Here is a 23,086-nt window from a genome sequence, read left to right as displayed (position 1 = left end):
CCATGCATACCGTGTGTCACTTACATGTGTCTATATCCTAAATGCATTGATCTGGCACCAAGCATAATTGTTGTGATTTTCCTCATTTAGATGCCTATTGTATTTAGTTTTCAAAGGCACATCATGCCTTTCTTAATACTGAGCAGTTGCTCTTGTAGAAAACATTGAATCCATTACAAGCATCCATTTAAGAAATACCTCAATGTCAACTCGTAAATACTATCACTGGAGCTTCCGGAGTCAGAAAAGCAGGGACCTCTTTCTTCTTCTTCTCCTGAGCTTCTTGCAAAGTTGTGGTACTGCAGACAGCCAACAAATATATGTGTTGAGTGGCTGTAGGCATTACCAACTCTCTTGCAGGGGCAGGGCCGGATTAAGAGCATCATGGGCCTGGTGCTGAAGATTTTGATGGGCCTTTTTATCATAATATATAAAATGAAAATGCAACACAAAGTAATTTTTCTTAACACAAATAAAGCGCATCTGTCACATGTTTTATGCACATTAAATTACCAGGATAGCTGAATATATGTTAGTGTCCAGAGGAAAAATTGCTGAGTTAACCATAGCAACCAATCAGATCGCTTCTTTCATTTTCCAGAGGCCTTTTCAAAAATGAAAGAAGTGATCTGATTGGTTGCTATGGGCAACTCAGCAACTTTTATACTGGAAGAAAGGAGATTTTGTCTAAGGCAAAGGAAAGGGTTTTTTACACTAAGAACAATAAGGATGTGGAATCCTCTGCCTGCAGATATGATCTTATTAGAGTCTGCAAAGACGTTTAAAAAGCAACTGGATGAATATTTGCAAAAGCATAACAAAAAGGGGATATAGGCCCTGATTTTTTTCAGCATGTTGTGATGCCCGCGCTGTAGCATGTTGCAGAAAATTATTTCCAGTATAATAATCAAATATACCAATTGCCACAGAATGGGAAAGTGCTAAAAAAGTTTTTACCATTTAAAACTACAGCTCCCAGTATGACCTTAAGTATGGGGTAAGGCTATGCTAGGAATTGTTGTTGCACCCATCATTACTGCAGAACTTACAAGTGACTCCAGCTCTGATAGGACATAGTGAGGAGAATACACAATGAAATAAGTGATTACAGGTGACGTCTTCTCTATAGTGAAGAGAATACACAATGATATCAGTGACTGCAGGTGACATCATCTCTATAGTGAGGAGAATACACAATGAAATAAGTGACTACAGGTGACGTCTTCTCTATAGTCTTTTCTTATCTAATTCAGATGGTACATACCGCCAGGACTTGTTTCAGCTAAATGTTCACTCAGCAGAACTTGATACCCAGACGGCTCCTAACTATGTCAGCGGATTCTGATCCTCTATATGAAAACAATAATTATTATAATACTGCCAAACACCATATCCTTTGAATTGTGCCTTTTTTGCGCTTGAGTTGTAATCCACTGATTTTGGCAATACACATAATATGGAAGGGTTTTATGAACTGCACCTTTTTGTGAAAAGGCGCAAAAAATTTGCAAAACCACTGAAAAGTCTCTAAAATCTCTGTTAGCGTTAGGTGTTGGCGGCAGAACGGGAGGCGGGTCACCGGTCTGGGCGGCCTATGCGGGCCGCCTGTGCAGGCCACTGGGCCTATTTTAATGTAAGGGCCTGGAGCGGCAGCTCCATCCGCCCCTACATTAATCCGGCCCTGTGCAGGGGTACTCCAGCGAAGGATAAGGGATAAGATGTCTGATCGCGGGGGTCCCGCCACTGGGGACCCCCACGATCTCTAAACCGGAAGAGGTCGACGTCCAGAACACAGAAGCTTGGCGCTTCCATGTTCGTGATGTCACGCCCCCGCCCCCTCCATTCATGTCTATGGGAGGAGGTGTGGTGGCTGTAGTCACCTGTCATCTAGCAAGTAGCGGAGTTCACTCCCTGCACGAATGACCCGGGTACTGCGCCGGAGATTGCGGGGGTTCCTTCGGATAGGGGATAAGATGTTTTTCGCCGAAGTACCCTTTTAAGGAATCTCCCATGAAAGACTGGTTTCTCAGCTAAGGTCTGATGATGTAACTGTTCATATATAGATTGTCAATATATAGTAATAGTATAGTTCATATTTGGACTGTTCTAGATCAGAAGGGTCTCCCCAGAGCAACCTTCTTGTAGTAAGCAACATATCCTCCTGTATAAATTTCCTGCGGGATATTTTGAAGCCTTCCATCTGAGATTGCACATTGCAGTTCATCCCGCTGTCTACAGATGGCCAAAAGGTGATGCAAAAAAAACTGCCTACTGGCAACACTGCTAGTAAAAATGTGGTATTTACTGATATCTACATAATCTAACCTTGGGAAGAATGGTGTGTAAAGGGCATAGTACCATCTGTACAGTCTCCTTTTGTTCTGTAATTGTCCCAAATATACGAACACACTGAGGCTCCAGGTTAGATCTCATGTTTTCTCCAATATCCGATTTCCAAACAGTCTTAAAGAAATAATATAAATAAATAACATTAATGTAGAATAATATATATGCAATATATAATATATGGAGTACTCAATATGCATACAAACATAGGTTTAAAATACCCAATAATTGGTATCACGTTAAAATCATAAGCCAATACTTTGTACCATTTCATTCCAATTTGCCCATGCATTTTATGTAAAAGTGCTCAAAAATAAGTGGAATCAGCCTTCTAGGTGTAGACAGGAATTAAATTGTTCTGAATACACGGTTTAAAAAATGTCTTTAAAAAATGTTAAACATTTTTTTTCCTTTTAGAAGAATAAATGAGGATGTAGCTGGTTCTCTGTCAATAAACATATATTTTATTAGAAATAATTGAATAGATCTTTAAATAAGCATATAAGACTAGAATCCGAGCAGGGCCCTTGCTACAGATTCAGATGGTTAATATCACAATAAAACATATAATAAAATGCGATGTATATGCTGTTTAGCGAATGTAATCTGCCGCGTTACTGAACTTAAATCCAAATGTTAATTTTGTTACTATTCTGGTATTTGTAACATAGGATGTATATATGTTTTTAAAGGGGTACTCCCGTGTAAAACTTTTTGTTTTAAATCAACTGGTGCCAGAAAGCTAAACAGATTTGTAAATCCCTTCTATTAAAAAATCTTAATCCTTCCAGTACTTTTTAGGGGCTGGGTATCGATACTGTCCGGAGAAGGAGAAAATCCCTATAGCAAACATATGCTGCTCTGGACAGTTCCTAAAATGGACAGCAGAGATCAGCAGAGAGCACTGTGGTCATAACATCAGAGGAAATGCATTTCTTTTTTGGATTTCTCTTTAGTAAACAGCCCCTAAAAAGCACTGGAAGTATTAAGATTTTTTAATAGAAGTGATTTACAAATCTGTTTAACTTTCTGGCACTAGTTGATTTAAAAATAAAAGTTTTCCACAGGAGTACCCCCTTTAAAACTGGTATAGTTACAATATGAGGGCATCTTTGAAGGAAAAATTGATCTTATCATGGGTATCGATACCCACGCAATCTACTAACCATTGCCATTGCCACCCTACTGTTTCTGCTAATTCATATGATCAGCTCCTCTCAAGCGCTGCAGTCCCCGCAATTTAGGACCATGGTGTGTTTACGCGCCTAACTGCTACACGAGGATAGCTCTCTGATCAGGCTTGCCAGAGCTACTTGTGCTACTCAACTACCATCATCCTGAGCCGGATGCTGGTCCGTGCCACAAAGGAGCCAAGGGAGCCGGCACCTGCACGCTGTACAAAAGAAACAGTGCTTCCCACCATTGTCTTCTCATAGCTATGGTCTTCGCTTCACCCGTACACAGCTACGATCTCTACTTTGGGACCACATTTAAAAGACATCATTAGGCTGGGAGCAGCCTGTGCAAACCTGTGGGGCATAACTATTGCAGATGAGTAGTTTGTCATAACGATTTTCTTTTCAACTAGATTTATTGTTATCTCAAATTGCTTGTGCCGTAGTACTAGCAGACTGCCATAAACTGTTCCAAATCAGCACTCGACACTATCTAAGATACTATTTTTCCTTCAAAGACGCCCTTATATTGTAACTATAATGTTTGGCGCAGAAACAACACTGCACATAACCCAAAGAACATCATACCCACAGTGAAGCCTTGGGTCTGTTTTACTTCAGTCAGGGTGAAGAAAATTATGAACAGCTGACAAAAAAAACCTTCAGGTATCCGTTAGAAAGTTGAGAAATGATTATATAGTTACATTAATATCCTTTTAGAAATTTGGTGGAACCCCCTAAATATATATATATATATATATATATATATATATATATATATATATATAAATATATATATAATTAGTTTGGGCTACTAATAACCCCTTAATGACCACGGACGTAAATGTACGTCCTGGTGCTGAGGTACTGTACTTCGCGCACCAGGACGTACATTTACCTCTTATACATGACCATGAGCATCGGAGCAATGCTCGGGTCATGCACAGCAGGTCCTGGCTGCTGATAGCAGCCAGGGACGTCCGCCATTAAAGGGGAAAAACTTTTTTTTTATAGCAACTGGCTCCAGAAAGTTAAACAGATTTGTAAATTACTTCTATTAAAAAATCTTAATCCTTCAAATAATTATCAGCTGTTGAAGCTGAGTTGTTATTTTCTGTCTGGCAACAGTGTTCTCTGCTGACATCTCTGCTTGTCTTGGGAACTGCACAGAGTAGAAGAGGTTTGCTATGCGGATTTGCTTCTACTCTGGACAGTTCCCGAGACAGGTGTCATCAGAGAGCACTTAGACAAAAAGGAAAAACTCAAGTTCAGCAGCTCATAAGTACTGAAAGGATTAAAAAATTCCAATAGAAGTAATTCACAAATCTGTTTGACTTTCTGGAGACAGTTGATATAAAATAAAAAGTTTTTTCTGGATAACCCCTTTAACTCCTCAGATGTCATGATCAATAAAGATCACGGCATCTGCGGCAGTGTGGCTACAGTTTCGGCTGATCTGATTGCCCACGGCACAGCCTGGATCAGACTAGCTAACATGGCGGACGGAGGTTCCCTCACCTACCTCCGCTGCCTTCCCAGTGTCTTCTGCACTGATCTGCCTTTCAGCAGACCAGAGCAGAAGATCACCAAAATTACTGATCAGTGCTATGCCCTATGCATAGCACTGAACAGTATTAGCAATCAAGTGATTGCAATAAATAGTTCCCTATGGACACATAAAAAGAGTACACGTGTAGGGCAATCTAATGCTAGAAGCACGCCAACTATACACTTTTCGTGAAGTGAGTGACTTTAAAAGACATAACTCACGTATCTTGAAAATGGAAAATTCTTCTGACTTTATTTTCTTAATCCATAGTGCATAATGGTTAGTCTCTCAGGACTTTCATCTTAGATTATAAACAATGGAAAACAGCAGCATTTTCAGTATGTTCACCAGTCATGGCACAAAGTTTTAGGGGTGGACCCCCTTATTCATTCGGCAATCTCCGGCTCTGAATAGCGCTGTATTGAGATGGCATGTCAGCCGCCGCTTCGTGCGGTGGTCGACACCTGCTATCTGTCCAGCGAGCCGGGGCCCTGTACAGGAGATTGCGGGGGCCCCAGTGGTCAGACCCCCCACGATCTGAAACTTATCCCCTATCCTTAAGATAGGGGATATGTTTTTCACCACTAGACTACGCCTTTAACCCCTTAAGGACCGGGACATTTTTCATTTTTGCACTTTCATTTTTTCCTCCTTACCTTCTAAAAATCATAACGCTTTCAATTTTCCATCTACAGACCCATATTAGGGCTTTTTATTCCGCCACCAATTTTACTTTGTAATGACATCAATCATTTCACCACAATGTCTATGGTGAAACCAGAAAAAAATATTTGTGGGGCATAATTGAAAAGAAAAACATTCCATTTTGTATTTTTTGGGGGCTTCCAATTCTACAAAGTGCACTTTTCGGTAAAAACATGCACCAGTACATGCACCAAAATTAGTATGTTTAAAATTGTCCAATTCTGACCCCTATAACTTCTTTATTTTTCCCCATATCAGGCAGTTTGAGGGCTCAGTTTTTATGGTACCATGTTCTGTAGTTTTTATTGGTACCATTTTTGTTTTGATGGGACTTGGGATATCGATCAGCAGGCACCCCGTGTGCAAATGCCGAGGGGGTTCATCAGACCCCCCCATGTCGGCGATCGCGGCAGATCGTTGGTGAATTCACACCAATGATCTGCCGCTATTCGGGTGATCCGCTAACCCTGAGATACAAGGTGATCGGGGGTGTAGGATACACCCCCAATCACCTCCTGTATCTATGGGGAGGTGGCGATTTCATCCCCCCCCCCAGGATCGCTGCTATTGGCTGGACGATCGTCCAGCCAATAGCAGCCAGCAGGGGAGGAGTTAACGGCATCCTCCTGGAGCTCCCGCCACTTGTTGAGTTCAGGCAGCGGTCAGAGCTGCTGGAGGAAGCTGGAGACCCCCCCTCTGCCGAGATCGGAGCCCCCTCAGGAGATAAGATGCCCTGATAGAACAGGGAAAGAATCCAGCCTAGGGAAAGGTAGGGTAAAAAGTAAAAATTCCTCCCCCCCCCCCGACCCCCTAATAGGTCCCACCACAGTTTTTACAGTGTGACCCGGGCCCTATTAGGGGTTCAGGGCACTGCGATTTGCCCCCATTTTTGGGGGGGGCCGCAGCTTTTTATTTTTGCCCATAAAATGGTGTGTGATTTCTAATCACACACCGTTATATATAGTATACACCAAGCACACACACAGTACATACTCCCCCCCCCCCCCCCACACACACACACACCCCTCCCCCGCCACCCCCCCTGCCACCGTAGAAAGAAAGACGATGGCTCGCCGGGCATTTTCAGTAGCAGAGGCATATGCTTTTCTTGCCTCCGACTCCAAATCTGTCAGTGAGGACGATGAAGATCCTACATTCCTGTGTTCTTCATCGTCCTCCTCATCATCTAGTAGTGATGATGAGTCACCTGTACGGCGGCGGAGACGCCGCCAGGCGAGGCCACGCACCCCCCATGGTAGTGGCCCAGTGGCCGGCACTAGTACGAGTGGTGATGCCGCTCGTACTAGGAGTGCGACCCCATACAAGTGTACCGGAGCCCCCTTCCGGTGAACCTGTCTGGAGACCCCCAGAGGCTTATCAGCCACGGATTCCGGAGTTTGTTGGTGACTCCCGGAATCCAGATTGACAATTCTGGATTCACTGAAATTTTCAGTGACAGTTTTGTCAATCTGATGGTGGAGCAGACGAACCTGTACGCCAGGCAGTTCATTGCCCACCACCCGGATTCCGTTTTGGCCAGGCCCAATGAATGGTACGCCATTGATGCAGCAGAAATGAGGACATTTTGGGGCCTTGTGCTGCATATGGGCCTGGTCTACCAGACCCTGCTTTACAGTATGGCCATTGCACGGAGGCGGTTCAAGGCCATTCGGAAATGGCTGCATTATGCAGATAATGCGGCATGTCCACCCCTAAGTGATCCCACCTATGACCAGCTTTACAAGGTGAGGCCGGTCATCGATCACTTTGGGGCAAAATTTTTGGAGGCCTACGTATTCCTCAGGGAGCTCTCGGTTGATGAATCTCTTATCAGATTTAAGGGGAGACTCATCTTCCGCCAGTATATTCTTTCGAAACAGGCGTGGTATGGTGTGAAGCTCTATAAACTTTGTGAGAGTACCTCCGGGTATACTCTCAAGTTTAGAGTGTATGAGGAACGAGATTCCCGTATTGAACCCCCAGATTGTTCCACCACTCTGGGTGTTAGCAGTAAAATGATTTGGGACCTTGTGTACCCATTGCTGGATAAGGGTTACCACCTTTACGTGGAAAACTTTTATACCAGCATCCCTCTCTTCACATCCCTTGCTGCCAGATCCACGTCCGCTTGTGGGACTGTGCGGAAAAGCCAGAGAGGCCTCCCTCTAAATTTTCTGCAGACACCTATGCCCAAGGGTGAGTCCCGTGCCCTAACCCATGAAAACCTGTTGCTGGTCAGGTATAAGGATAAGAGGGATGTCCTTATGCTGACCACAATTCATGGTAACGGCAGCTCATTCGTCCCTGTGCGAGGTACCACAACACCCGTCCTCAAGCCCGATTGTATTCTGGACTACAATCGGTATATGGGGGGAGTTGATCTTTCTGATCAAGTCCTCAAGCCATACAACGCCATGTGGAAAACACGGGTATGGTACAAAAAAGTTGTGGTCTACTTGGTACAGGTTGCCATGTACAACGCTTTTGTACTGTCCCAGTACCCTGGCAACACAGGGACATACCTTCAATTCCAAGAAGAAGTCCTAAAGGTCCTGATCTTTGCTGACCGGGAAAGAGCAGGCCGGACTTCCCAAGGAACTGGAGTTATAGGTGCCAGGATCGTCCCAGGCCAACACTTTCCAGGTGAGGTCCCCCACACTGGAAAGAAGGGACGAACTCAGAAAAGATGCAGAGTGTGTTACAAAAGGGGGATTCGGAAGGACACCACCACTCACTGTGACACTTGCCCCGATCATCCGGGCCTCTGCATTAAGGATTGCTTCAGGAAGTATCACACTTCCATGGAGTTCTACATTTTTCATTTTAATTTTCCATAATTTGACCCCAATGTACCAAGTCCAGAGTACATTGCAAATTTTAACCCCATAAAACCTCTAAGTTGCCCCAAAAACTATTTTCTAAAAAAAACAACCTGACCTCTGGGGGTCACTATCATCGGGGACTTTTTATGTTGCCTTAAATGTGCAGCGCTCTCTCTCCACCTGAGCGGGGTGCGCATTTGAGGCAACAGGTTAGGGATGGCCACACACGTCACATTCCCAGAATGATGGTTCACAGCATAGGGTTTGGGGTTGGGCATATTCTTTAGTTTTGGCTATGCTCTGGGTCATCATTCTGGGAACATAACCTGTTTTATTTTTTTACGTCCCACTGTACCCCATTTTAGTTACTTAGTGTATCCCAGTTTTTTACCCCAGTTTTTTACCCCTGTTGCTGCTCCATAGGCAGCAATGCAAAAGCTCGAGACCCTGACTGATCTCCTGCTCTTAAGAGTACAGTGTGCACCCGTCGAGCTCCTATCATCCAGCCATGAGGTATGTCCTTACTCCAAAGAAATGTATCTACAAATTTAATTTGGGGTAACCCCAGCATTTTAGTGTAAAAAAATCAAATTTTTACTTTTCACATCCCATTATAATGAACATGTATCAGACACCTGTGAGGTGTTAAGGCTCACTGTACCCCTTGTTACATTCTTTGAGGGGTGTAGTTTTCAAAATAGTAGGTCATGTGTTTTTTTTTTTTTGCTGTTATGGCACCATCGGGGCTTCCTAAATGTGACATGCCCCCCCCCCCCATTTCAGCAAAATTTGCAAATGTGACTCCTTCTCTTCTGAGCATTGTAGTGCGCCCACAGTGCACTTGACGTCCACACATGGGGTACTTCCATACTCAGAAGAGATGGGGTTACAAATTTCGGGGGGCATTTTCTCCTATTACCCCTTGTAAAAATGTAAAATTTGGGGCAAAACCAGCATTTTTGTGGAAAAAAAAAACATTTACACATCCAACTTTAACGAAAAGTCGTCAAACACCTGTGGGGGGTTAAGGTTCACTGTACCCCTTGTTACGTTCCTTGAGGGGTGTAGTTTCCAAATGCAATGTTTTTTTTTTTTTCTGTCCTGGCTTCCTAAATGGGACATGTTCCCAAAAACCATTTCAGCAAAATTTGCTTTCTAAAAGCCAAATGTGACTTCTTCTCTTCTGAGCATTGTAATGCGCCAGCAGAGCACTTGACGTCCACACATGGAGTACTTCCATACTCAGAAGAAATGGGGGTTACAAATTTGGGAGGTCATTTTCTCCCATTAACCCTTGTAAAATATAAAATTTGGGGCAAAACCAGCATTTTAGTGGAAAAAAAAATCATTTACACATCCAACTTTAAAGGGTAGCTCCCACCATCCTATTTCTTTTTTTGCTAGCCCGTTCCCCCCCCCCCCCTATGGCACTAGCCCATTCCCTCCTCCCCCCCCCCCCCCCGCCCCGCATACCCCATTCCCTCATTACAGGGACAGCGGCGTGCAGGGGCAGTGGCGGCAACGAGGCGGCGGCAATGTGCGGGAGGAGTGGCCTCCCAGCCAGTGGCCGGGGAGCCAATGCGCTTGCTCCCGCCTGTCTGATTGACAGGCAGGGAGCGAGTGCAGCCAAACTGAAAAAGGACTGATTGCCACTCCAAAATCAGTCCTTTTTCAGTAGCTGGTTTTTAAATGTAAATGAAACCTTTTTAATGAAAAAAAAATAATAAAAGTATATTAGAGATATGTTGTAGTACATAAGTACTACAACATATCAAAAAATAAAGTTGGTGACAGTGCCCATTTAACGAAAAGTTGTCAAACACCTGTGGGGTGTTAAGGTTCACTGTACCCCTTGTTACATTCCTTGAGGGGTGTAGTTTCCAAAATAGTATGCCATGTGGGGGGGGGTTGCTGTCCTGGCACCATAAGGGGCTTCCTAAATGGGACTTGCCCCCCAAAAACCATTTCAGCAAAATGTACTTTCTAAAAGCCAAATGTGACTCCTTCTCTTCTGAGCATTGTAGTGCGCCAGCAGAGCACTTGACGTCCACACATGGGATACTTCCATACTCAGAAGAGATGGGGTTACAAATTTTGGGGGGCATTTTCTCCTATTATTCCTTGTAAAAATGTAAAATTTGGGAGAAAAACCAGCATTTTAGTGAAAAAAAAATTATTTACACATCCAACTTTAACGAAAAGTCGTCAAACACCTGTGGGGTGTTACGGTTCACTGTACCCATTGTTACGTTCCTTGAGGGGTGTAGTTTCCAAAATAGTATGCCATGTGTTTTTTTTTTTGTTTTTTTTTGCTGTCCTGGAACCATAGGGACTTCCTAAATGGGACATGCCCCCCAAAAACCATTTCAACAAAATTTGCTTTCTAAAAGCCAAATGTGACTCCTTCTCTTCTGAGCATTGTAGTGCGCCAGCAGAGCACTTGATGTCCACACATGGGGTACTTCCATACTTAGAAGAGATTGGGTTACAAATTTTGGGGGGCATTTTATACTATTACCCCTTGTAAAAATGTAAAATTTGGGGGAAAACCAGCATTTTAGTGGAAAAAAAAATTTCACATCCAACTTTAACAAAAAGTCGTCAAATACCTGTGGGGTGTTAAGGCTCACTGGACCCCTTGTTACGTGCCTTGAGGGGTGTAGTTTCCAAAATGGTTGCCATGTGAGGGGTTTTCTGCTGTTCTGGCACGATAGGGGCTTCCTAAATGTGACATGCCCCCCAAAAACCATTTCAGAAAAACTCACTCTCCAAAATCCCACTGTCGCTCCTTCCCTTCTGAGCCCTCTACTGCGTCTGCTGAACTCTTGACATACACATATGAGGTATTTCCTTACTCGAGAGAAACTGGGTTACAAATTTTAGGAAGATTTCTCTCCTTTTACCACTTGTAAAAATTCAAAAACTGGGTTTACAAGAACATGCAAGTGTAAAAAAATGAAGATTTTGAATTTTCTCCTTTACCTTGCTGCTATTCCTGTGAAACACCTAAAGGGTTAACACACTTACTGAATATCATTTTGAATACTTTGAGGGGTGCAGTTTTTATAATGGGGTCATTTTTGTGGTATTTCTAACATGAAGGCCCTTCAAATCCACTCCAAAACTGAACTGGTCCCAGAAAAACTCAGATTTTTAAAATTTTGTGAAAAAATTGAAAATTGCTGCTGAACTTTGAAGCCCTCTGATGTTTTCCAAAAGTAAAAACATCTAAACTTTATGATGCCAACATAAATTCGACATATTGTATTTGTGAATCAATATATAATTTATTTGGAATGTCCATTTTCCTTATAAGCAGGGAGCTTCAAAGTTAATTTTTTCATAAAATTTTCAAATTTTTCACCAAGAAATGATGCAAGTATCGACAAAATTTTTACCTCTAACATAAAGTAGAATATGTCACGAAAAAACAATCTCGGAATCAGAATGAAAGGTAAAAGCATCCCAGAGTTATTAATGCTTAAAGTGACAGTGGTCAGATGTGCAAAGTGCTCTGTTCCTTAAGGCCAAAATGGGCCTGGTCCTTAAGGGGTTAACCTGTTCAGGACAAATGTCGTACCAGTACGTCATGGGACCCTGGTAGTTAAGGACCCATGACGTACATGTACGTCCATGGGAATTTCGGTCCCTGGTCCCCCGCGCAAATGCCCAGGGGGGTCATCAGACCCCCCCATGTTGACGATCGCTGCAAATCGCCGGTGAATTCACACCGGCGATTTGGCAATTCCGGGTCATACGGGTCTATGGTGACCCAGAAAATAAGGGGGATCGGGGTTGTACAAGACATCCACGATCCCCCTGAAGGGATAGGAGTGAGGTGGCAGGGGTGCCACCCCTCCTATCCCTGCTATTGGTCGTATAGAAGCAATGGCCATTAGCAGATCGGGGGGAAAACAGGGAAACCGAGAAGGACCGGCGCCGAAATCCACTTACCCATCGGTGGAGGCTGCGGGCGGCGATCGGCTACGGTGATCGGCGGGTAGTGATGACGTGCGGCTGACTACCTGGATCCTACGGAAGCCGGTGAGTTGCCTAGCAGCATCTGGAGGGCTACAGTTTGAGACCACTATACAGTGGTCTCTAAACTGTTGCCCTCCAGAGCTTGCAAAACTGCAAATCCCAGCATGTCCAAACAGCAAACAGCTGTCTTGGCACGCTGGGACTTTTAGTTGCGTACCTCCATCTGTTGCATAACTACATCTCCCAGCATGCCCTTCGACGATCAGTGCATGCTGGGAGTTGTAGTTTTGCAACAGCTGGAGGCACACTGGTTGGAAAATACTGAGTTAGGTAACAGAAGCTAACTGAAGGTTTTCCAACCATTGTGCCTCCAGCTGTTGCAAAAGTACAACTCCCAGCATGCACGGCCTGTCAGTACATGCTGGGAATTGTACAGGGTGGGCCATTTATATGGATACACCTTAATAAAATGGGAATGGTTGGTGTTATTAACTTCCTGTTTGTGGCACATTAGTATATGTGAGGGGGGAAACTTTTCAAGATGGGTGGTGACCATGGCGGCCATTTTGAAGTTGGCCATTTTGAATCCAACTTTTGTTTTTTCAATAGGAAGAGGGTCATGTGACACATCAAACTTATTGGGAATTTCACAAGAAAAACAATGATGTGCTTGGTTTTAACTTAACTTTATTCTTTCATGTTTTATTTACAAGTTTCTGACCATTTATAAAATGTGTTCAATGTGCTGCCCATTGTGTTGGATTGTCAATGCAACCCTCTTTTCCCACTCTTCACAGACTGATAGCAACACCGCAGGAGAAATGCTAGCACAGGCTTCCAGTATCCATAGTTTCAGGTGCTGCACATCTCGTATCTTCACAGCATAGACAATTGCCTTCAGATGACCCCAAAGATAAAAGTCTAAGGGGGTCAGATCGGGAGACCTTGGGGGCCATTCAACTGGCCCACGACGACCAATCCACTTTCCAGGAAACTGTTCATATAGGAATGCTCGGACCTGACACCCATTATGTGGTGGTGCACCATCTTGCTGGAAAAACTCAGGGAACGTGCCAGCTTCAGTGCATAAAGAGGGAAACACATCATCATGTAGCAATTTTGCATATCCAGTGGCCTTGAGGTTTCCATTGATGAAGAATGGCCTCACTATCTTTGTACCACATATAACACACCATACCATCAATTTTTGTGTTCCAACAGTCTTGGAGGGATCTATCCAATGTGGGTTAGTGTCAAACCAATAGTGGTGGTTTTGTTTGTTAACTTCACCATTCACATAAAAGTTTGCCTCATCACTGAACAAAATCTTCTGCGTAAACTGAGGATCCTGTTGCAATTTTTGTTTTGCCCATTCTGCAGCACCTGAAACTACGGATACTGGAAGCCTCTGCTAGCATTTTTCCTGCGGTGTTGCTATCAGTGTGTGAAGAGTGGGAGAAGAGGGTTGCATTGACAATCCAACACAATGGGCAGCACATTGAACACATTTTATAAGTGGTCAGAAACTTGGAAATAACTCATGAAAGAATAAAGTTATGTTAAAATCAAGCACATCATTGTTTTTCTTGTGAAATTCCCAATAAGTTTGATGTGTCACATGACCCTCTACCTATTGAAAAAACAAAAGTTGGATTCAAAATGGCCTCCATGGTCACCACCCATCTTGAAAAGTTTCCCCCCTCACATATACTAATGTGCCACAATCAGGAAGTTATTATCCCCAACCATTCCCATTGTATTAAGGTGTATCCATTTAAATGGCCAACACTGTAGTTTTGAAACAGCTGGAGATTTGCAGGGTACATTCACACGGTCGAGTTTACGGTAAGTTTCCTGCTTGTAGTTTGAGATGCGGCAAATTTTTAGCCGCAGCGCAAACTCCTAGCGGGAAACTCACTGTAAACCTCCGCCAGTGCGAATGTACACTAAAAACACTACACTACACTAACACATAATAAAGGGTAAAACACTACATATACAATACATATGCACCCCCTTACACTGTCCACCCAATAAAAATGAAAATTGGCAGTGTTTCCAAAACGGAGCCTCCAGCTGTTGCAAAACAACTCCCAGCATTTCCGGACAGCCACTGACTGTCCAGGCATGCTGGGAGTTTAGCAACAGCTGGAGGCACCCTGTTTGGGAATCACTGGCATAGAATACCCCTGTGTCCACCCCTATGCAATCCCTAATTTAGTCCTCAAATGCGCATGGCGCTCTCACTTCGGAGCCCTGTCGTATTTCAAGGAAATAGTTTAGGGCCACATATGGGGTATTTCCGTACTCAGGAGAAATTGCACTACAAATTTTGGGGGGCTTTTTCTCCTTTTACCCCTTATGAAAAGGAAAAGTTGGGGGCTACACCAGCCTGTTAATGTAAAAAAATTAAAATGTTGCACTAACATGCTGATGTTGCCCCATACTTTTTATTTTCATAAGCGTTAAAAGGAAAAAAAATTTGGGGTCTTTTTTTCCTTTTAACGCTTATGAAAATAAAAAGTATGGGGCAACATCAGCATGTTAGTGCAACATTTTAATTTTTTTACATTAACAGGCTGGTGTAGCCCCCAACTTTTCCTTTTCATAAGGGGTAAAAGGAGAAAAAGCCCCCCCAAAATTTGTAACGCAATTTCTCCTGAGTACGGAAATACCCCATATGTGGGGCGTAAAATGCTCTGCGGGCGCACAACAAGACTCAGAAGTGAGAGCGCACCATGTACATTTGAGGCCTAAATTGGTGATTTGCACAGGGGTGGCTGATTTTACAGCGGTTCTGACATAAACTCAAAAAAATAAATACCCACATGTGACCCCATTTTGGAGAACAACACCCCTCAGGGAATGTAACAAGGGGTATAGTGAGCCTTAACACCCCACAGGTGTTTGACAAATTTTCATTAAGTTGGATGGGAAAATGAAAAAAAAAATTTCACTAAAATGCTGGTGTTACCCAATTCTTTTCATTTTCACAAGGGAAAATAGGAGAAAAAGCTCCCCAAAATGTGTAACCCAAAATGAGTAAGAACATACCCATATGTAGATGAAAAATGCTCTGCGGGCGAACTACAATGCTCAGAAAAGAAGGAGCGACATTGGGCTTTTGAAGAGAAAATGTGTCCGGAATTGAAGGCCACGTGTGTTTACAAAGCCCCCATAGTGACAGAACAATGGACCCCCCCCCACATGTGACCCCATTTTGGAAACTACACCCCTCAAGTAATGTAATAAGCAGAGCAGTGAGCATTTATGCCCCACAAGTGTCTGACAGATGTTATGAACAGTCGTCCGTGAAAATGAAAAATTTTATTTTTCATTTGCACAGCCCACTGTTCCAAAGATCTGTCAAACGCCAGTGGGGTGTAAATACTCACTGCACCCCTTATTAAATTCTGTGAGGGGTGTAGTTTCCAAAATGGGGTCACATGTGGGGGATCCACTGTTCTGGCACCCCGGGGGGCTTTGTAAATGCACATGGCCCCTGACTTCCATTCCAAACAAATTCACTCTCCAAAAGCTCAATGGCGCTCCTCCTCTTCTGAGCATTGTAGTGCGCCAGCAGAGCACTTGACGTCCACACATGGGGTATTTCCATACTCAGAAGAAATTGGGTTACAAATTGTGGGGGTCATTTTCTCCTATTACCCCTTGTAAAAATGTAAAATTTGGGGGGAAAACTGCATTTTAGTGAAACATTTTTTTTTTCATTTACACATCCAACTTTAACAAAAAGTCGTAAAACACCTGTGAGGTGTTAAGGCTCAATGTACCCCTTGTTACGTTCCTTGAGGGGTGTAGTTTCCAAAATAGTATACCATGTGGGTTGTTTTGTGCTGTGCTGGCACCATAGGGGCTTCCTAAATGCAACATGCCCACCAGAAACCATTTCAGCAAAATTTGCTTTCCAAAAGCCAATGTGACCCCTCTTTCTTAGCATTGTAGTTCGCCCGCAGAGCATTTTACGTCCTAACATGTGGTATTTCCATACTCAGAAGAGATGGGGTTACAAATTTTTGGGGGCACTGTCTCCCATTACCTTCTGTAAAAATGGTAAATTTGGGAGAAAGAAAATGCACTTTAGTGAAAAAATTTTTTTTTTATTTACACATCCGAATTTAACGAAAAGTTGTCAAACACCTGTGGGGTCTTAAGGCTCACTGGACCCCTTGTTACGTGCCTTGAGGGGTGTAGTTTCCAAAATGGTATGCTATGTGGTTTTTATTCTGCTGTTCTGGCACCATAGGGGCTTCCTAAATGTGACATGCCCCCCAAAAACCATTTAATCAAAATTCACTCTCCAAAATCCTTGACATACACATATGAGGTATTTCCTTACTCGAGAGAAACTGGGTTACAAATTTTGTGGGATTTTTTCTCCTATTTCCCCTTGCAAAAATATAAAAACTCGGTCTACAAGAACATGCAAGTGTAAAAAATCAAGATTTTGAATTTTCTCCTTCACTTTGCTGCTATTCCTGTGAAACACCTAAAGGGTTTACACACTTACTGATTGTCATTTTGAATACGTTGAGGGGTGCAGTTTTTATAATGGGGTCATTTGTGGGATATTTCTAATATGAAGGCCCTTCAAATCCACTTCAAAACTGAACTGGTCCCTGAAAAATTCTGATTTTGAAAATTTTGAGAAAAATATGTAAATTGCTGCTCAACTTTGAAGCCCTCTGATGTCTTCCAAAAGTAAAAGCATGTCAACTTTATGATGCCAACATAAAGTAGACATATTTTATATGAGACGGCGGCCCCTTGAGAAAGTGGGAAAACGAAACGGCGTTTGGGGTATGGAGGCTTGAGAGAAAATGGGTAAGCACAACTGCACTTTATATTAACATCCTTATGGCAGCTAGAATGTGGATGCACAAGAAGTTTTAGATGTGTCTTCAGTACATCCTTCCGGCACATTGTGACTCTGCATGGGATTTTCATTTGTATTTAGGAATTGCTTTCTAGGACCAGGTATATATGATAACTAGCCGACAGCCCACGTGACCATGATGTGTAGTTAAAAAATGATTGCATTAATGTCTCCCTCGCAGTCCCAGAGTGTTATCGCGGATACTTTTTTAGTCCACATGTATTATTTTTAGTTGATATAAATAAACTTTATTATATTTTATAGTAAATGGTTTTTGAACTCTTTTTTTGTTTGGTATACAATATTTTATATGTGAATCAATATATAATTTATTTGGTATGTCTATTTTCTTTACAAGCAGAGAGCTGTAAAGTTAAAAAGATGCAAAATTTTAAATTTTTTCATCAGATTTTGGAATTTTTCACCAAGAAATGATGCAAGTATCGACGAAAATTTACCACTAACATAAAGTAGAATATGTCACAAAGAAACTTTCTCGGAATCAGAATGAAAGGTAAAAGCATCCCAGAGTTATTAATGCTTAAAGTGACAGTGGTCAGATGTGCAAAAAATGTCCGGGTCCTACACTAAAAGTTGGCTGGGTCCTTAAGGGGTTAAATCACATTTATAAACTTCTTTTTTTTAAAACTATTTTTACAACATTTGTTAGTCCCCATAGGGGACTATTACATCCAATCTTCTGATTGCATAGCACACTGTTCAATGCTATGCCATAGTTACTAAGCCTTATTACCTGTGGGTCCATATTGGGTGGGTCTAGGTTTAGACACTCAGTCACATCGCTGTTTGGAGACTTCAGCATTAATTCATAACACTCCTGTATGTCTAAAAAAATTATAAATGTCACTGACAAGTAGTGCAACAACATACATCATTTGTACATTTGGGATAGTAAAGCTGAAAAAGCAGTCATCTTTCTTAGGGTATGTTTACACATAACTAATCTGCTGCGGATTGCCCGTAGATGAAATTCTGCTTGCAGATTTTCCTGCTTTGGAATTCTGCTTTGGAAGTGGATTATATTGCTACTCATTATATGGGTCAATGGGTAGCAATATAATCTGCTTTGATAATTCTGCAGCGAAAAATATGGGAAATTTCAGCTGCGGGCAAGCCACAGTGGACTAGGTACCTGTGAATGTACCGTTGGGCGGGTTATGAGCGTGTTTCTGCAGAGGTCAAAGTAATCTGCTGCGGATTTTCCACTGCAGAAAATTGGGCGCTAAAATGGGTGCTGAGCACCTGCAGCTGAAACATGCTCTTAATCCACCCATGTGGACCTAAAACTTTTTATATGATGTAGATAATACCATTATATGTATATTTGTAATATACATTGGTTAGCGAATGTGTATATTTTTGGGTGAAAAAGTGCTGTCCCTGCAGCTATTGCCTGTGCATCTCTATGAGAAGTCCAAATACAGGAAGAAGTGAGGGTAGGACAAGTAGGGATCTGTGTAGGCTCCTGGCTTGTCAATCATCCCAATGTGTGAGCCCGTAGCAAGTCACAGAGCCTCAGTACACAGAGCAATGCTTGTCCTCAGTGTACAGAGCCCTGCTTATCCTCAGTGCACAGAGCCCTGCTTGTCCACCCTAACTTCCTGTATTTGGACTCCTCATAAAGACACACAGGCAATAGCTGCAGGGACAAAAATATACATATTTTTTAACCAATGTATATTACAAATATACATATAATTGTAATATCTACATTATATAAAACGTTTTTGTTGATGAAAGGTACACTTTAACTCTAATTCTATATTGTTACTGATAAATTTGAAGCTGGTTGTACAGTTGACGGTTGTAATATGCTTTTACCTCTATTTTGTACAGGTTGTATAGCAATACAAAAAGTATTTAAAAAGTATTTAAATAAATAACAGTAATAATAATCATTGTAATAATAAAATTGTTTTAGAAGGTTTAGGGACTTAAATATTATTTTGGAGGATGAGCCAAGCACACAATTTGGGTGATGTTAGAAATCATAATAAATGTGTACCTTGCTGTTTTGTGAAATATTAACCACCAGAACTAAAAGTTAGAGATCAACGTAGCATCTGTAGGAAAACTCACACTGTCTGAACATGGCGGGGTTAGACTTTTTATGTTAACTAATGCTGCTGTCCTACCAAATTGTCTAACAATATCACAAAGTATTTGGACTGTTATGCCTCCCTTGTACTTCTAGTCCCTTTGACTCCCCCTTCCTGGGAAAATAACTCTGAATTCTTCAACCATAAGATCTCAAGCATCTGATTTACAGGACATTAACCCTGATCGACCTGTTATACAAACTCACACCACTAAATAACCATGCTTAACCCTTGCAGATCATGCCTATTTAAAGTGCTGCCAACCTGCTTAATGTACAAAGAGCAACTGCTAAACAGCTGCTGATATAATTCACAAATATGTATGGTTTATTCAGTATCAGAGATAAGATACTTAAAGTAAAGGTCATGGAGACATGACAGATCTTCCTGTCCGCAATCCCAATGACTACAGGATGCTTTATATATGATTTCCCCTAATGGATATGCTGTGGGCACATCATTTGTTATTATTCTCATGGATCATTGTTTAAGAAATAAAATATGGTAAAACTTTCTCATACCTAGAAGAGCCTGAAAGAGGTCGCTTCTCAACATGCAGGTCAACTCATGGAGGGAATCTCTTACCATCTGCTGCCCTGAAGCAGAGAGTTTGGCTTGGTAAGAACAGAGCAGGTGCAGAGCCCTTTCAGTATCTGCGGATCACATGTGTTCAAAACAACATACAGTATTATAGTGGTTCTTACGTAGTACAGATAAGAGGAAGAATGTATGTGTTTTACAGGCAGGATTAGCACATAAATAGGGTAAAGAACACTGAAAAAGTATCTTACCTCTTTTAGGAGACATGTGGGTGTTGTTCTTGACAACTTTAGCCTATGATAACTTGCCAAATGTTTGGAATGAAGTGTATCCTTTCTTCCAGTCAGCACCAGAGTTGCTTCCCAATCTGCTGCAGATCTGCTTGTGGAAAGTTTGTTTAAAGAAAGTAGGACAAAGTGCAAGTGCAAACACAGCGATCTGCAATTATTAGGCAGTGACTGCCCTGAACACACACACATTGAAGACCCAGCCAGTTATGGTCAATAACCAGTGTATACATGTGTAACTATAATGCTTAAATTATTAGGTAATTCTCAAAACTATTTTTATACTTATTACGTAATTCTCAAAACTATTTTTATACTTTTTTGTTTTAAATAAAAGCAAGAACATTCATATTTAGAGTGTGCCCATCATGTGCTCATCTCTATTTTTCGCTGGCAAGTTTGAGATGCAGCAAATTCACTGCTGAAGCTCAAACTCCCAGTGGGAAACTCGCTGTAAACCCCCGCCCATGTGATTGTACCCTAAAAACACTACACTACACAAAATAAAAAGTAAAACACTACATATACACATACCCCTACACAGTTACCCACCCCCCACCCCCCCCCCCCCCCCAATGCAAATCCCTAATTTAGGTCTCAAATGCGCATGGCTTTCTCTCACTTCAGAGCCCTGTCGTATTTTAAGGCAACCGTTTAGGGCCAAATGTGGGGTATTTCCATACTCGGGAGAAATTGCCTAACAAATTTTGGTGGGATTTTTCTCCTTTTACCCCTTATGAAAAGGTAAAATCTACTCCAGCATGTTATTGTAAAAACAACTTTTTTACGCTAACATGCTGGTGTTTCATACTTTTCATTTTCCCAAGAGGTAAAAAAAAAAGACCCCCCCAAATTTTTTACGCTATTTCTCCTGAGTACGGAAATATGTAAAATGCTCTGTGGGCGCACAACAAGGCTCAGGAGTGAGAGCCTTGTGGCTGAGTATATAAATTCCCCATATGTGGATGTAAAGTGCTCTGCTGGTGCATTACAGGGCTCAGAAGAGAGTGAGTGCCATTAGGCTTTTGTAGAGACAATGTGTCGGGAATATAAGGCTATGTGCGTTTACAAAGCCCCCATGGTGCCAGAGCAGTGGACCCCCCCCCATGTGACCCCATTTTGGAAACTACACCCCCTCAAGGAATGTAATAAGGGGTGCAGTGAGCATTTACACCCCACAGGTGTCTGACAGATTTTTGGAACAGTGGCCCATGAAAATGAAAAATTGTATTTTTCATTTGCACAGCCCACTGTTCCAAAGATCTGTCAAACGCCAGTGGGGTGTAAATGCTCACTGCATTCCACGAGGAGTGTAGTTTCCAAAATGGGGTCATATGTGGCGTCCACTGTTCTGGTAGCATGGGGGCTTTGTAAACGCACATGGCCCCCAACTTCCATTCAAAACAAATTCTCTCTCCAAAAGCCCAATGGCGCTCCTTCTATTCTGAGCATTGTAGTTCCTCCGCAGAGCACTTTACATCCACATATGGGGTTGCAACATTTTTCATTTTCACATCCAACTTTAGTGGAAATTTGTCGAACACCTGTTGGCAGCGGTATCAGACTGTGAGAAGAGGTTTGACTCCATTACCGGTTGTCGCCACCTCCAGTCATAAAGTCACCATCCCGTGGAGATACACATCGAGACCCTGTGAGCATCTGACTAAAGGGCGGTGAGTGGCACAGTGGGCCAAATTTCTCTTAAACAGGATATTTACTGATATATTCTCTACTTAAAGATACAGTGTCTGCTGGGAATAACAATATTGTATCAAAATCGGACACATCATCTACTCACAGGATTGGAAACAATAGGAAACAGTGAAAAGAATCATCTTTTCATCTTTATTGGATTTTGCATTTTATTATTTTTTCAGGACTTTATTTTCACAGGATATTTTATCACAGGACTTTATTATTTGGCAACATCATTATTTATTATTTTTCACAGGTTTTGTTCTATGCATTTTCTTTGCAGGTTTTGTATATGATTTTTATATGTAATAATTTGTACAGGGGTGAACCGCAGTAATATATTAGATTACTATCTCTATAAAGAATTGTATTATTATATTCTCTTAAGCGAGCCTATTCACCGCAAGGGCTCTGCAGAGGCGGAACTTTTAGAGAAATTTTACATCAATATTTTAATATTGTATATTATATTAAATAGTATATAAATTTGCAACTGGCTTTATTATTTATACCAGATATCCATTACACACTCTCAGATGTGGGTGAGACACTGAGGACTGATCTCTCTGTTTCTAATTTTTTTTCCATTATATTTCTTGAGTGAAGGAACTCAGTTAACCTCGTGTCCCTTTATTATCTCAATTTCAAACTGAACTGGTCCCTGAAAAATTCTGATTTTGAAAATGTTGTGAAAAATTGGAAAATTGCTGCTGAACTTTGAAGTCTTCCAAAAGTAAAAACATGTCAACTTTATGATGCAAACATATGCCTATTATTGGTGTGCCTATTTTCCTTACAAGCATAGAGCATCAAAGTTAGAAAAAAAATTTCACCAAGAAATGATGCAACTATTGACAAAAATGTATTACTATGTTAAAGTAGAATAGGTCACGAAAAAACGACATCGGAATCAAATTCATAAGTAAAAGCATCACAGAGTTATTAATGCTTAAAGTGACAGTGGTTGGATGT

At 41.9% G+C, this 23,086-nt stretch overlaps 1 protein-coding gene across 2 annotated transcripts in view; it reads right to left on the bottom strand.

Moving 5' to 3' along the window:
* The window catches only part of DLG3 (discs large MAGUK scaffold protein 3), a 390,374-nt gene extending 369,960 nt beyond the window's left edge, over nucleotides 1-20,414 (bottom strand). For both annotated transcript variants that reach the window (XM_056540771.1, XM_056540772.1), the window contains exons 1-4: nucleotides 20,384-20,414; nucleotides 20,114-20,245; nucleotides 18,227-18,318; nucleotides 2,326-2,463 (exon numbers count right to left, since the gene is read on the bottom strand). In XM_056540771.1, the coding sequence (XP_056396746.1) occupies nucleotides 2,326-2,463; nucleotides 18,227-18,318; nucleotides 20,114-20,245; nucleotides 20,384-20,399 (378 nt within the window). In that variant the 5' untranslated portion in view covers nucleotides 20,400-20,414. The remainder of the gene's footprint in view (nucleotides 1-2,325; nucleotides 2,464-18,226; nucleotides 18,319-20,113; nucleotides 20,246-20,383) is intronic.
* Nucleotides 20,415-23,086: the final 2,672 nt, after the last annotated feature.

Source organism: Hyla sarda, chromosome 9 (genome assembly GCF_029499605.1).
Source record: "Hyla sarda isolate aHylSar1 chromosome 9, aHylSar1.hap1, whole genome shotgun sequence".
NCBI lineage: Eukaryota > Metazoa > Chordata > Amphibia > Anura > Hylidae > Hyla > Hyla sarda.
This window is presented reverse-complemented; position numbering and strand designations above follow the sequence as displayed.